Source organism: Syzygium oleosum, unplaced genomic scaffold, assembly GCF_021117445.2.
Source record: "Syzygium oleosum isolate NSW1041296 unplaced genomic scaffold, Sole_v2.1 Sole_v2.02, whole genome shotgun sequence".
In the NCBI taxonomy this organism is placed as follows: Eukaryota; Viridiplantae; Streptophyta; class Magnoliopsida; order Myrtales; family Myrtaceae; genus Syzygium; species Syzygium oleosum.
The window spans coordinates 19168607-19181249 of NW_026607486.1; the positions used below are offsets into that span (position 1 = coordinate 19168607).

General features: G+C 41.9%; 2 protein-coding genes across 4 annotated transcripts; one reads left to right on the forward strand and one right to left on the reverse strand.

Moving 5' to 3' along the window:
* The first annotated feature begins 1348 nt into the window (after positions 1–1348).
* On the forward strand, positions 1349–8666 carry LOC115673096 (protein BTR1). Of its 3 annotated transcripts, none has more exons than XM_030595162.2 (8): positions 1349–1464; positions 2807–3045; positions 3117–3223; positions 4860–5053; positions 6758–6882; positions 7870–7965; positions 8045–8106; positions 8209–8666. In XM_030595162.2, the coding sequence occupies exons 1-8, from the start codon at positions 1377–1379 to the stop codon at positions 8303–8305; spliced, it is 1008 nt and encodes a 335-aa protein (XP_030451022.1). In that variant the 5' UTR covers positions 1349–1376; the 3' UTR covers positions 8306–8666. The 3 variants fall into 3 exon arrangements, with proteins under 3 accessions (XP_030451022.1, XP_056164247.1, XP_056164248.1); XM_056308272.1 differs by having other exon boundaries at positions 6821–6882; XM_056308273.1 differs by having other exon boundaries at positions 6824–6882.
* Positions 8667–9220: 554 nt separating this feature from the next.
* On the reverse strand, positions 9221–10274 carry LOC115673097 (glycine-rich cell wall structural protein 2-like). The gene has a single exon (XM_030595164.2). The coding sequence runs from the start codon at positions 10115–10117 to the stop codon at positions 9488–9490; it is 630 nt and encodes a 209-aa protein (XP_030451024.1). The 5' UTR covers positions 10118–10274; the 3' UTR covers positions 9221–9487.
* Between the last annotated feature and the right edge of the window lie 2369 nt (positions 10275–12643).

A 12643-nucleotide genomic window follows, 5' to 3' on the forward strand; every position in this document is an offset into this window, starting at 1 on the left:
TATTTTCATAGTCCCGAGTAATATTTAGACATAAATTGTTGTCAATAAAGATAACATTTTTCTATCGACTAATTATTTCAAGCAATACAAGTAATTATTAAATTATTTATTTTTTTCGAAACAAACGAAGCATAAATTGAATATGGCAAGTCCGATTACCGAGCTTGCTGTACATAAATTCTTCAATTGCTTAATCACAGTGTCCCGTTTTCTTGAAATATAAAATTAATGAAAACCAGGCACGATGCGTAAGAATTTGCTTTTGCTATAACAAATTTAGGCTCTTCTTTCTGAAAGTGCTGTCGAGGAGTTTAATGGAAGAAGTGGACGATGATGATGTTATGTGGAAGATCCCCGTAGCTTCTTTGGTCACTAGTACGAGTAGGGTTAGATACAGAAATTACGCGTGTTTGCTTTATCGTACAATCAAAATTAGACGACATTAGGTCGCACAAAAATGCAAGGGAGGCCTTAGATCGAATAACGGATTCGTTTCCATCCCCAACACGACGAGCACATTTACCAATTATGCACAAATCATCGACCCCAATTCAGCAAGCCATCTTTTATTGCGACGGCTTTTGATCCGGTCCATTATCGAAGACAGAAAAAGTCCGATGCGAGTTCATTCTGCGTGGCCAGCACATTTGGCCCCCGAATTTGTCCACGTTGCATTGTAATCTCACAAGTCAATCTTTAGATAAAAACAACTTATACACTAAAAGAGACCATGTTCTCGCACCATCTCAAAACTTCGGACGGGCTTCTTGCGGAAAGACGCGTGATGAGGAAGGGACGTGCAAGAGAGGAGGGAATCTTCGCAGCGAAATAAAAGAAAAGAAAAAACAATTTCTATAAATTAAAATTTTCTCAGGAAAAACGAAAAAAGCGAAAGCAGAAAAAAAAAACAGAACAAAATATCCACAGATGAGAGTAGTAGATAGTTTTCTCTATTACAGGATAGGGGAGTGAAGCAGCCACGGCTCAGCTCGGCTCGGCTCTGAATATTTCCCCTCTTTTTTTTCTTTTTCTTTTTTTTTCTCTCTCTCTCTTTTTTTTGTGTGTATGTTTTAGAGAGAAATTAGAAAAAACCGAAAAACCGCGACGACTCTTCCTCGCTCAGAAATCCACCGATTCGCACCGACGCCATTGCCAATCTCTCTCTCTCTCGCTCGCTCTCTGTGAGTTCGCACGTTTCAGCTTTGACCTTCTCCTCCATCATCCTCATCTTCTTCTTCTGCTGCCGTTTTCCATCGCCATTTTCGAATGTTGCTTCTGGCTTTTTAGCTCACATTCTCTCTCTCTCTCTCTCTCTCTCTCTCTGTGATACTGTAGATTATAGGCAGGTACTGAAACTGCGTCGCCGGAACGAGGGGATGGAGTCGAACGAGTCCTCGTACGTGTCGTCGCCGGAGCTCGGGCCGAAGCGGTCTTCGCCGCCGCCGCCCAAATCCCCGACCTCAGGTGCTGTTCCCTCCCTATTCCTTAGCTGACCCGATCTGCTCTCTCCTCCGGCTGTTTCCGCGAAATCGATCCGTGCGGGGGGCTTGGTTAGGTTTTAGCGGTGCCGGTCGTCTTGCGGATGTCGCGGTTCTGAATGGCGGTTGGGGTTGGGAGGGGGGGGGGGGGGGGTTAGGGAGGCCGTGCTTTTGTTTGGCGTTGATCGTGGAAATGCGGATGCGCGTTTTAAACCCTAAGCTGAGCTCTTTGCTTTTGACTCCGGAGGTGAATGTAGGGGAGAGAAAGAAAACTCTTGCGGTCACGAGTCGTTCAACCTTTATCCGTTTGGGGTGTAGTGCTTGATGTGCTCTGATTTATCGGAACTGCACGAATTATTCATGCAGAAGCACGCAGAAAAGGTTCAAAGTAGGGGGAAATTAAAGGGCGGCTTATGTCCCTAACGATTTCATGTATTTGATGCCGCGAATTTTGATGACTTTCTTCGTTTGTGTGCTTAATTGTACATGGATGTGGCAATGGTCTAAGGAGATCTCACGTCCCCATAGCAAAAGTTAGTATCTATTGGCCCTATCCTATCTTAATGTAATTGGGGGATGACTGGCAACTCGTGTTCACGCATATATTATCGCCTCTACGTGATACTGAATAATCCCTGTAGCTGTTTGCTGAGCACTCACAAATTTTACTCTCTAACTCGGTGATACTTTTTAAGTACCCTTGCTTTGGCTATAGTTGATTTCCTCGAAAGTAACTGATTAAGCTTTATTTTTTGACCATAAAGAGAGGGGTTTGTCACATGCCATTCTTTTACATCAAGAGTTTTCATTATTCATGGCTGAAGCCACCTGTGTGGGATTATGCTCTTTATGTCAATATTAGGCCTTTGACTTAAAGCAGATAACTGTTTTAGGGCTTAAATTTGGCTGAAAACTTCATGGTGTGCTTTCATTCTAGACGAAACATATTGAATTATGTTGTACCTCTGATTAGGAGGTAGGAAAAAAAGCTGCCGATCTGTTGAATAGATGTGAACTTCACTAGCACCATTCCTCTTTCTCTATCTTGTTTTTAGAGTTCCATTTGGAGAACTGTTTGGCCGCTGCATGTCAGATCTTATCCCCCGAAAACGTGTCAGATGAATTTGGAATTAGACGAACTGCTGAAGTTGCTAAAAGACATGGTGGACTATGACTTACAGTCACGTTCATGCTATCCCCTTCCTTATTTTTCAAGCCAAGAATCATATCTTTTTTCTCCACTATCTAACTTGACTAGTTGCTTGATTTGCCTAACTGTTATATTTCTATCATGTTGATCAAGATCTCTTCTTGCTTACTGCTGGCAGATTCTTTGGAGAAGCCGACATATGTTAGGTTTCTTGTGTCAAATGCTGCAGCTGGATCAGTTATTGGAAAGGGTGGTTCAACAATTACTGACTTTCAGTCACAGTCCGGAGCACGTATTCAGTTGTCACGTAATCAAGAATTTTTTCCTGGGACAACTGACAGGATTATTATGATATCTGGTCAAATTGATGATGTGCTGAGGGCAGTAGAACTCATTCTGTCGAAATTGCTAAGCGAGGTAAATTAAGTGGAAAATGCTGCTGTGCTCTATTCTACCTGTAGATTAATGGCACATGTTTTATTGGTCAGATTCATCTTGAAGAGGGCAATGATGTTGATCCAAAAACAAAAGTGAGACTAATCGTTCCAAATAGCTTCTGTGGTGGCATAATTGGCAAGGGAGGAGCCACGATAAAGTATGTGTGCTCTTCCTCCTTATCTTTGGACTTGAATTTCCTTTGAAAGTGTTATAACGTCTTATTACTATGCTTTTATGAGATCGTCCCGATAGCCTTTCCCTTGCTATTCTTTTGGCGCTTATGTCATGTGATTGTTTTTATCTAGAGTACTCAATTTCGTTTTCACTGTTGAGAGAACTGCCAATCTAATTTGCAGGATTGACAAAGGATGCTATGGTATCTCTTCCATTATTGAAATAACCCAAGAGACTAGTGGTTATTGGATTCTTGGATTTTATAGTTGGCCTTGATTTTGTAAAAGGGGCATTTCCCTTGTATACTGTTTTATAGGGAGCTTGCTCTGCTGGTCAATCATTCTTCTATTCATATGCTAGTACCACAACAGGAAAAACATTTTGGATAACAATAAAGCCTTTTTCCACTGCCACATCGATCTTCTCGTTATTTTTCGTTCTGTTTATGATTCTTGGTATCGTTCCTCAAAGATTTCACATGTCTCCTAGGCTTTCTCATTCAGTTTTGGACCGTGCCATTTTCATAAGTCACGTCTTCTTTTTAGCCCAAAAAAAAAAAAGTCACGTCTTCTAACTGGAGTATTTGAAGGCTATGGATTCACATCGCTAACAGTGACCTTCTCTGATTGTATTTGTATATTCAATTGGGCACCACAATTTAGCTTTTCTGGAGATCGTTTTGAAGCCAATTGAAGAAGGTGGTTTGCCAGATTCAATTTAGGAATTCTGTCTCTTTGCACAAAAATTTCTTTTGAACGATGACATTGTGTTCCTTTGTGTAAGAGTTTACATGGACCAAATTCCTGGAAGAAGATAGAATCCATCTAATTAACAGAATGAAACTTGGACATGCTTAAGTGGTACTGATTCTGTGAAAGTGAAATATATGGAAGTTAGTTGACCGTTCATATGCTAGTTGACTGTTCATGTGCACACTCTGAACAGCTGAGGCCTGACTGGAAAATCACTACTAAGATATCTAATATTAATTTCGGCTTAGTTGGAAGTGCCGGATTCATAATAACTGGAGAAGTAAAGCTAAAGCTTCTACTTTTGTATTGGGAACTGGCTAGTAGGCTAGTAGCTATAGCATCATTCTCAATCAAACCTCCTAAGCAGTTGCGTTTTCTGAGAATTCTTTAAATGTCTTCTTGATTTCTCTTGAAAGACCATTCTGGTTATTTCCAGGTAGACTTGTGTAAATTCCCGTTTTTGAATTCCGACCAGTCTCTTTCTCTTTTGTTTTTTCTTTTCCCTATAGGACTCCCAAATTTGATGGGGCTTCTCTTTGAATTGTCACGGATTATTGAAACTCCTTGCTCTCAGCTTCTGCTTTTGCTGAGAATCGTAGTTGTTGTTGTTTGTTGTTGTTGATTTTAGGAGAGATTGACATGTAATATCCGTTACTCATGCATGTTATTGGTGCTTAAGAAGAAACTTGATATTTGTCAATGATGTCGTAGGCCGTTGATGGCCAGGGTCAACTTAATACTATTTTGCTAATTGTATTCCTTCACTTCTATTATTGTGAATCCATTTTCTTGGGTCATACGATGCCTGTTGCTACCGTGCTCTATTTAAGGAGATGTGATGCTAAGGTTTTTTTTGCTTACAATCAGGTCATTTATTGAGGAGTCCCAAGCCGGTATCAAGATATCTCCTCAGGATAATAATTATTATGGGTTGAACGATAGGCTAGTGACCGTGACAGGCACTTTAGATGAACAAATGCGAGCAGTTGATCTGATCCTGTCGAAGCTATCAGAAGATCTTCACTATCCACAGTCTGTTAATGTGCCATTTTCATATGCAGGTTTGTCCGAATTCACTGTTTTATTTAGGATTTAGTAGCTTCTTTTCTGTTGTCACCAATTGTAAGTTGCATAACATTTTTTTATTAATTCTTAGGAATGTATGTTTATGATATGCCAAATCTCCTCTTTCATGATATTTGCTCTGCATTTCCCCTGGCATTCAACAAAAGTATGTTCTATTGGTGAAATTTATATGCTTCTGGACAGGAAGAGAAGAGGGTTAATTTCCTCATAAAAGAGGCCGGATCCCCCCCCCCCCCCCCTTTCTCCATCTATAAATCAAGAAAAAATTGGAATAACTATAAGTGGCTATTTTTACTTTGATTAATAGGAAAATACCGTTCTCTCATTCTCGAGACAACTGCACCATGCCTGCAGCTAACTTGGAGAGATTCTATAATTCTACTTTGTACACTATTATTGATGTCATGTTTAGACTACCTAATTTGTTATGAAAATGTTGCCTGCAATAAATGTTTGTCCTGGTAGCTGTTCTTGAATATTCTCTTATCTTGCTGAGATGTCATATTGTCACGATAATCAAGTGTGTGATGGGCAGTTATGCTAATTGGGAAGTAATGACTGGAAAGGTTTCTGGTCTGATAGAGTATAGTGAAACTGAGGATGTGATTCTTGTTTGTTTTTTGGTATTTTAGTTTTTTTGAGTACAGCCTTCTCTTCATGTGGTTTTCATTGATATGTGAGAACATTGTCTACAGACTAAAACATGGTAGAAAATCCGTGTGTAGTTATTGTATCTGGTGGTTTTAGCCTTATAAGGTTTGTTGCATGGAGATGATTGGCTGGGATCGCCGTTTTTGTTGCTTTTCCCAGTGATTTCAAACAAATATTAGGCAGGACTTTATTCTTTTGTAGATAGACCTTCTGTAGAGCCATCTACCCGTATCTGGTCTTATCCTAAATGTACCATGGAGTAGTTTTACCTGCATGACTTGGTTTCACACTAACCTTCAAAGTGTTACAAGGAGAGTGCCAAGGGCTGAAGGGAACAAATTTTTGCCAGGTTCTCATCTCTGATATTCTCATGTTCATAGATATGGCTCACACTCTGGAGCTGGAGTGTTCTCTACTCATGCTGTACTGCTTTGGCCTCATCAAATGGATATATACTTATTGGTGAAATTTGGGACAAAATGTCTACAAGGAGCAATAATTTGAATTGTGAACCAGTCATAGAATTGGAAAAGCGAAAAATATTTGGAGTTAAATCTTTGACGGAGCAATCCTGACCTACAAAATCGAAGATTTTAGCTATCAATTCATTACTATGAAAAAGAAAGAGAAAACAGTATATGTGCAGGTCACCTAAATCATAATTTCTGAATGGATGAATTACCACTATCGATGCATAAGCTATTGAAATTGATTATTTGTCCAGGCTATAGTATGCAGATTGAAGTGCTGGTTCTCCTAGCTTAGCTAATGCCTAGGAAACCTAGTACTGGTGTAATCAGGTGCAGGGACTGATTCTTGTATCTCTTTAGTAATCAATCAGTTCAAGTTGCTGTTGAGTCGATTTATTGGATATCCTGCATTTTTTTATTTTTCTGCAATTTTTAGCAAGTTCCTCTTAGAATGAATGGACTATTATCATTGTCATAGCAGAGATGTATCCTTTATTGATTTCGATGCCATTATGGTGATGTACAATGAATAGTGAGTTGTTTAACTTGAATGTTTAGGTGTTTACTTCTCCGGTTTTCATGGTACTCCCTATACACATGTACTTCCTTCTGTTGCAACAGCAGCATATAACGGGGTGAACTATGGACCAGCTGGAGCTGGAGGGAAGTTTCAGAATAACAAGGTTCATCCATTTTCTTAGTGCTGATGATCTTTATGACAGTTCATTTCTCCAAGTTACTATAGTATCATATTGAGTTGCTATGTGTTATCCCAAAGTCTGCATCCACATGGTATGAAGTTTCTTTTCTTTGTAGCTGTGATAATAAGTCTATGGGCAGTGTTAAGAGAGCTCAGGGGGCATGAATTGGCTGCAGTTGGATGAATATTTCCATAAACTTGAGTTTAGCAAAGTGCAGCCAAGGGCGTCCCAATGCCCAAGGCTACCCGCAGTCCCACACTGCGGGGTCTGGAATGGCTGATGTGTGCAGTCTTACCCATCTTTTTTTCTCAGAGGCTGTTTCCGTGACTTGAATCCCTGACCTTAGACCACAATGGAGTGATCTTTTACTGTTTCACCTTGGCTTACTCTCAGCAAAGTGCAGCCGAGCTAAAAGAAAATAATAATAAGTTTAGCAAAGTGCTATAGACTTTCACATTGTGCCTATTTCTCAAAATGGGAAATGCATGCTCCATTCCGTCAAAGTTTGAATATCTGCCAAATCTTGGCTGTGTGACTCTAGTGTGTTACTGGTCATTGATGTAACCCAACAGTTCAGGTTTTTCAAGGGTTAAACGAGTGGGCTTGGCTATAAGGCTTACATGAAAAAGTTGGTCATGCCCTAGTTGGCCTGAATCCGACCGAGCCTGTAAATTGTTTTGCAATTTTTTTATTAGTGAGCAAGCTTTGGTATTATACTTAGTCCTGACCACAGGCCCACCCCACCCATTTGAGCAGGTCTAGTCAACGTGGTTACAGTATCTCTTGTCTCCATGTCAAGCCCTTATGCTGTTAACTCTGAATGGCAAATTTCCAGTAACCAGCTAATTCTCTATGTATAATGGTGCAAATTGATAAAAGAGGTCATACTGGATTAGTTTTTTTTTTGGTTGAAATACTGGATTAGTTTAATCATAGGAATAATGACGAAGCTTTTTTATTGTTCTGCAGGAAGATCGAAGTAACTCGATGACTATTGGCATTGCAGATGAGCACATTGGAATGGTGGTTGGTCGAGGTGGACGGAATATCATGGACATCAGCCAGGTTTGCAATTGAAAATTATAGTCACTTGACATTGTCAAAATTCACTTGAGCACTAAATGTCACGACAATGACCTTATAGGCTACTGGGGCCAGGATAAAGATATCAGATAGAGGTGATTTCATGTCTGGGACAACTGACAGGTACATAACTTTGTTAAGAGTTTTGTTTTTCCTTAATTTGTTTTCCTGATAAATCTCGACTATAGGAGGTTTATGTTCTTTTCCTTTACTCGTCTGGAGCAGGAAAGTCACAATCACGGGGTCGCAGAGAGCGATTCGTGCAGCCGAGGCCATGATTTTGCAAAAGGTTGCACATGCCTCGGAGAAAGGCGTGAATTAGCTCTCAAGTTCCATCCATTGTTGTAGAAAAAATTTGTGGACCCTCCTTCAGTTTGCCCACAAGTTCGCTGATTTTTTAAAATCCCTTGTGATCTAATTCGATGGCAGGCGATGCACGAGTCATCATTGGAAGAATGAGATCGGGAAGTTCTTTTTGGAGAGTTCGTTCTTTTTCAAAATAGTATCTGCTTATTTAAGTCAAAGCAAATTGTTGTAGGAAATTCGTGTTGTTTCTTTCCCCAAATCGAACAATTAACTTGGCTTTCGAGCAGGTTATTCTCTATCTAAAGTGGTACATCTCCTAGAGTTACTATTTTAAGGAAAGACAATGGCAGAAGAAAAGTTGAGAATTCAGAGTACAATTTCTTGCATCTCATTTTTGCTTCTTCTGCTCATAGGATTATTTGGCATTGTGTGTCAAATTGGTTGGTGTAGATGCTGGCTGGCCGAAGGAAGTGCTGGGTGTGGTGTGGCGCCACACAATGCCTTTTCCTTTCGGCTGAAACCCATACAATCCCCTCATCGATTCTCAAATACTCTGGACTGGGTTCGAAAATATTATCGGCTGTCGAGTCGAAGTCTGATTTCTGGCTCTCAATTTTTTTTCATGTTTCAGTGTGATTTGCTGGTTTAAGCACTTAGTGGGTCCTATAAGCTTACAATCTTATTATTTTACAGCTCTTTCGAAGTTTGATGGCCAAAGAAAATCGCACTTCAAAAATCTTAGCTCTTTTTACCCTTTTGGCTAAAGAACATTTAGCTTGTCATACGGACTTTTTGGTGATCTTTCTGACCGGTACTGCGCTTTCGATAGCCGATCATTTTAGTATTCTACGCGAAAGCTTCCGGTTGAAGCTGATTGTTCTACACGTAAGCAATCGAACTTGATATCAACCTCACCCCCGTTGTCAAATAATTTGACAAAGATTACAACTCTTTATTATTAATAAGGAAAGCCATCTTACAGTGATAACTCTTTTAACGTTGTACATGTAATAAAGTAAAAAGAAAGAAACCCAACATTACAGGCGTTGATTAAACACAAGCAACTTAAAGCCCACCCCGACAAGCGCATGCATGCAAACCGCGTCTCGGTGAAGAAGCCTCCGCGCCTTTATTATTGGAACGCAAGTAGCAAATGTTCTGAGCTCAAACCAGAAGAAATGGGGTCACTCATTCCGATTCACGGCGAATCATCGTATCCTCCGCCGGGACCACCACCGTACCCTGAGCCGTACCCCGACCCATATCCGGAGCCACTCCCGTAGCCCGAGCCTCCCCCACTGCCGCCTCCTCCTCCGCTGCCGCCTCCTCCTCCGCCGCCTCCGCCTCTTCCGCCGCCGCTCCCATATCCACTACCGCTTCCGTAGCCGGAGCCGGAGCCGGAGCCGGAGCCATAGCCGGAGCCGCTTCCCGATCCCGAGCCTCCGCCTCCCCCGCCACCTCCTCCACCTCCGCTACCACCACCTCCACTCCCTATCCCACCCCCGGACCCGTACCCGGAGCCACTCCCTGACCCATACCCGGAACCTGAGCCGCCAGTGCCTCCGCCTCCACCGCCGCCACTGCCACCTCCACTACCACCTCCTCCAACACGGCCATAGCCCGAACCGCTCCCCGAGCCATACCCGGACCCATATCCCGAGCCGGAGCCGCCCTTTCCTCCACCGCCGCCACCGCCTTCTCCACCACCACCACCACCTCCTCCACTTTTCTTACTCAGCAGAGTGTTTGGTATAGACCGAGCAGCAAAGGCGATGTCCACGAATAGCAAAACCAAGAATGCAGCCCCTATCACCTTAGGACTGCCCATTATTGCCAATCTTGCAGGGGACTCAAAAGCTAAGGTAGATTATAAGTGGGAAAAGAGAAACTCTTTGTTTTGTAAACGTGGATTATTCTATATAAGCCAATGCTCACAAGTGTTCGTGACATACCAAAGCTTAAGGGTAGGGTCCCTATTTATAGTGCATGCATGTGTAAGCTTTCTTTCTAGTAAACTTCTTTAACATATGTATAAATAATATTTTCTACATTTTAGATGATGATGGCGACGATAATGTAAGAGGCACATGCTCTTACGCTTTCGTTAGTGGTGTTTGTGGTGGGTTGTCATATTGGGATATGGTGGTGGACTGTCGTGTACTCCGTTTTTTTGTCCTTTTTTTCATGCATATTGAAGAGTATAATGTAAAGTTTTCCTCCACTACTGACTTGGTGAAGTCCCTGCCAAGCAAATTCTAGAAGGAAAAATAGGCCGGGGGACCAATAAATAGTATCACCTAGTCGAGGTCAGCTTGTTATACTGTCGGAGCAACATTTTATTAAAATGCGTTGCTTGATTTTCTTTGCACTATAGCGATTGACCACTAATTAGTGATCACTTGTAGTGAGTTGGGTTAACACTTGTCTCTCGGTTTCTGGCCATTGATTAGTTGCATATTGACACGTTTTCGATGTGCAATGTAAGGTTGCATTGCATGTGATTGTGGATTTCCACTATAGAAAATGAAGAGATGATTATACGAGCTCCAAGTTTATACATCGATCGATCCCCTTGTTCTTACTCTAAGAAGCTTGCGTTCGTATCTCACAGCATTCTTCATCAAGCGATCATTTCACCAGAGAAAACATATATGGCTTAAATACAAACCCTCCTGCTTATGGTTCCGAGAACTTTATCTACCTCGGCAAACTCGAAAACTCTGATGAGATCGTTCGCGAAACGCTCGGAAGTATAGGGATAGTATCGAGATGTACCTTCATTTCCCGAATCGATTTCATTTGCAATGGAAATTTTTAGATTAGTCTAATTAATGGGGGTTATAATTTGAGAGATTAGTCATATATTTCGTTTTCAACAACAGCTCCCCGACACACGTATCGTATCCCACCACCGTCATCTTCACCTACCCAAATTTCCTTTGTCAGCATCTGCAACAATGGTGGTGTAGTGGGCGAGGTGAGGTGTTGTCAATGGTCTCGTCTCTTTCCACTCTTTGCTTCACAAGTACGCTTTGGCGCGTGACAGGTGGTGCCTCCTCTTTCAGTCTCCTCTCCTCCACTTTCTTCTTCGGGTCGCCATGATAGTACGAATGCAAGCTTGCACGCACTCTTCTCCTCAATCGTCATCATTATCTGATTTCGCGTCCCAGGCATTCACATCCTTTTGACTCCTCGGTCGCTTCTTGTCGACCTTGTTCTGAACTAACAATCGCGGACTGATACTCGTGGCCAGGTTCACCAAATCCGGGCATCTAGCGTCCGGTCGATGGATGATCAGACTCCCTAGCCTCTGATTCCGATAACATGTCGAGCTCTATTCGTAACACTACGGTTGCATTAGGCTGCTGTCGTTCTTAAGCTTAAGGGACGAAAGCGTGACGACGTTTTCGGGACGACCCGGCTCCGTCCCGAATTCGTTTCAATAATGTTTCGACTGTTCTTCGAGTTCGTTCCAAACCCACGACGAGTTTTCCAAACGGGTGCTTAATAGTTCGATGAGTTCCCTCTACTTTTAGTTTATCTCTCCCGGACGAGTGAATGAATTAGTTGACAAAAACAAGTTAAAAGAATGTTTTAACTGAAAGATAGTTCACACGGTTTGAACGAAAAATAATGGTTTGAATGAACATTACAGAGCCGCTAAACATCATGAGTGGAAACGAGCGAAAGTGAGAGAGTAAGGTTACGTTCATTATGACCAATGGAGATGTGTGTTTTCACAAATAATCACATTAACATCTATCAATGGTTTTGGTTCGAGACACCATGCCTAGACCGACCGATTCACAAAAGTAGTTTGCGAAAATGAGACGACAAACGGCACGTGGGTTGTATTCGAAGTTCGCATTAAAAAAAAAAAAGAAACCATAACATCACTTAGTGTGTTGATATAGAAACCATCAAAATTTCTTATATCAATAGGATGTTCGATACTCTTTAAACACTCGACTAATCTCTATCGGAAGTGGTAGTTTTCCATCCCACATACATCGGGCGGCTGCCCGGAGACACGCGGTTTTGTGCTAGCTCCTGGGGCGGTCCCGAGAGAACCCGCGAGCGTGGCGATTCGATCGCATCAACGAGGATGAAGATGACGGACCAATCTTGAATTACCATACGGTATAGATTAGAATACAAGTTACCAAATCAGTGGACTTAAAGCATGTGAGCCAGAACCGAAGCGCCTGATCAGCCCATTGGACCTTGCTATTCCAATCAAGTTTCTAGATTTTATCTTCATTTATTGTGTGGGCCTCTTTGTCATCAGCCCAAATCCATATATGGGCCCACGCTTTAATCGGACGGGCCCAGCTAACCTCAACATGGGCCCATA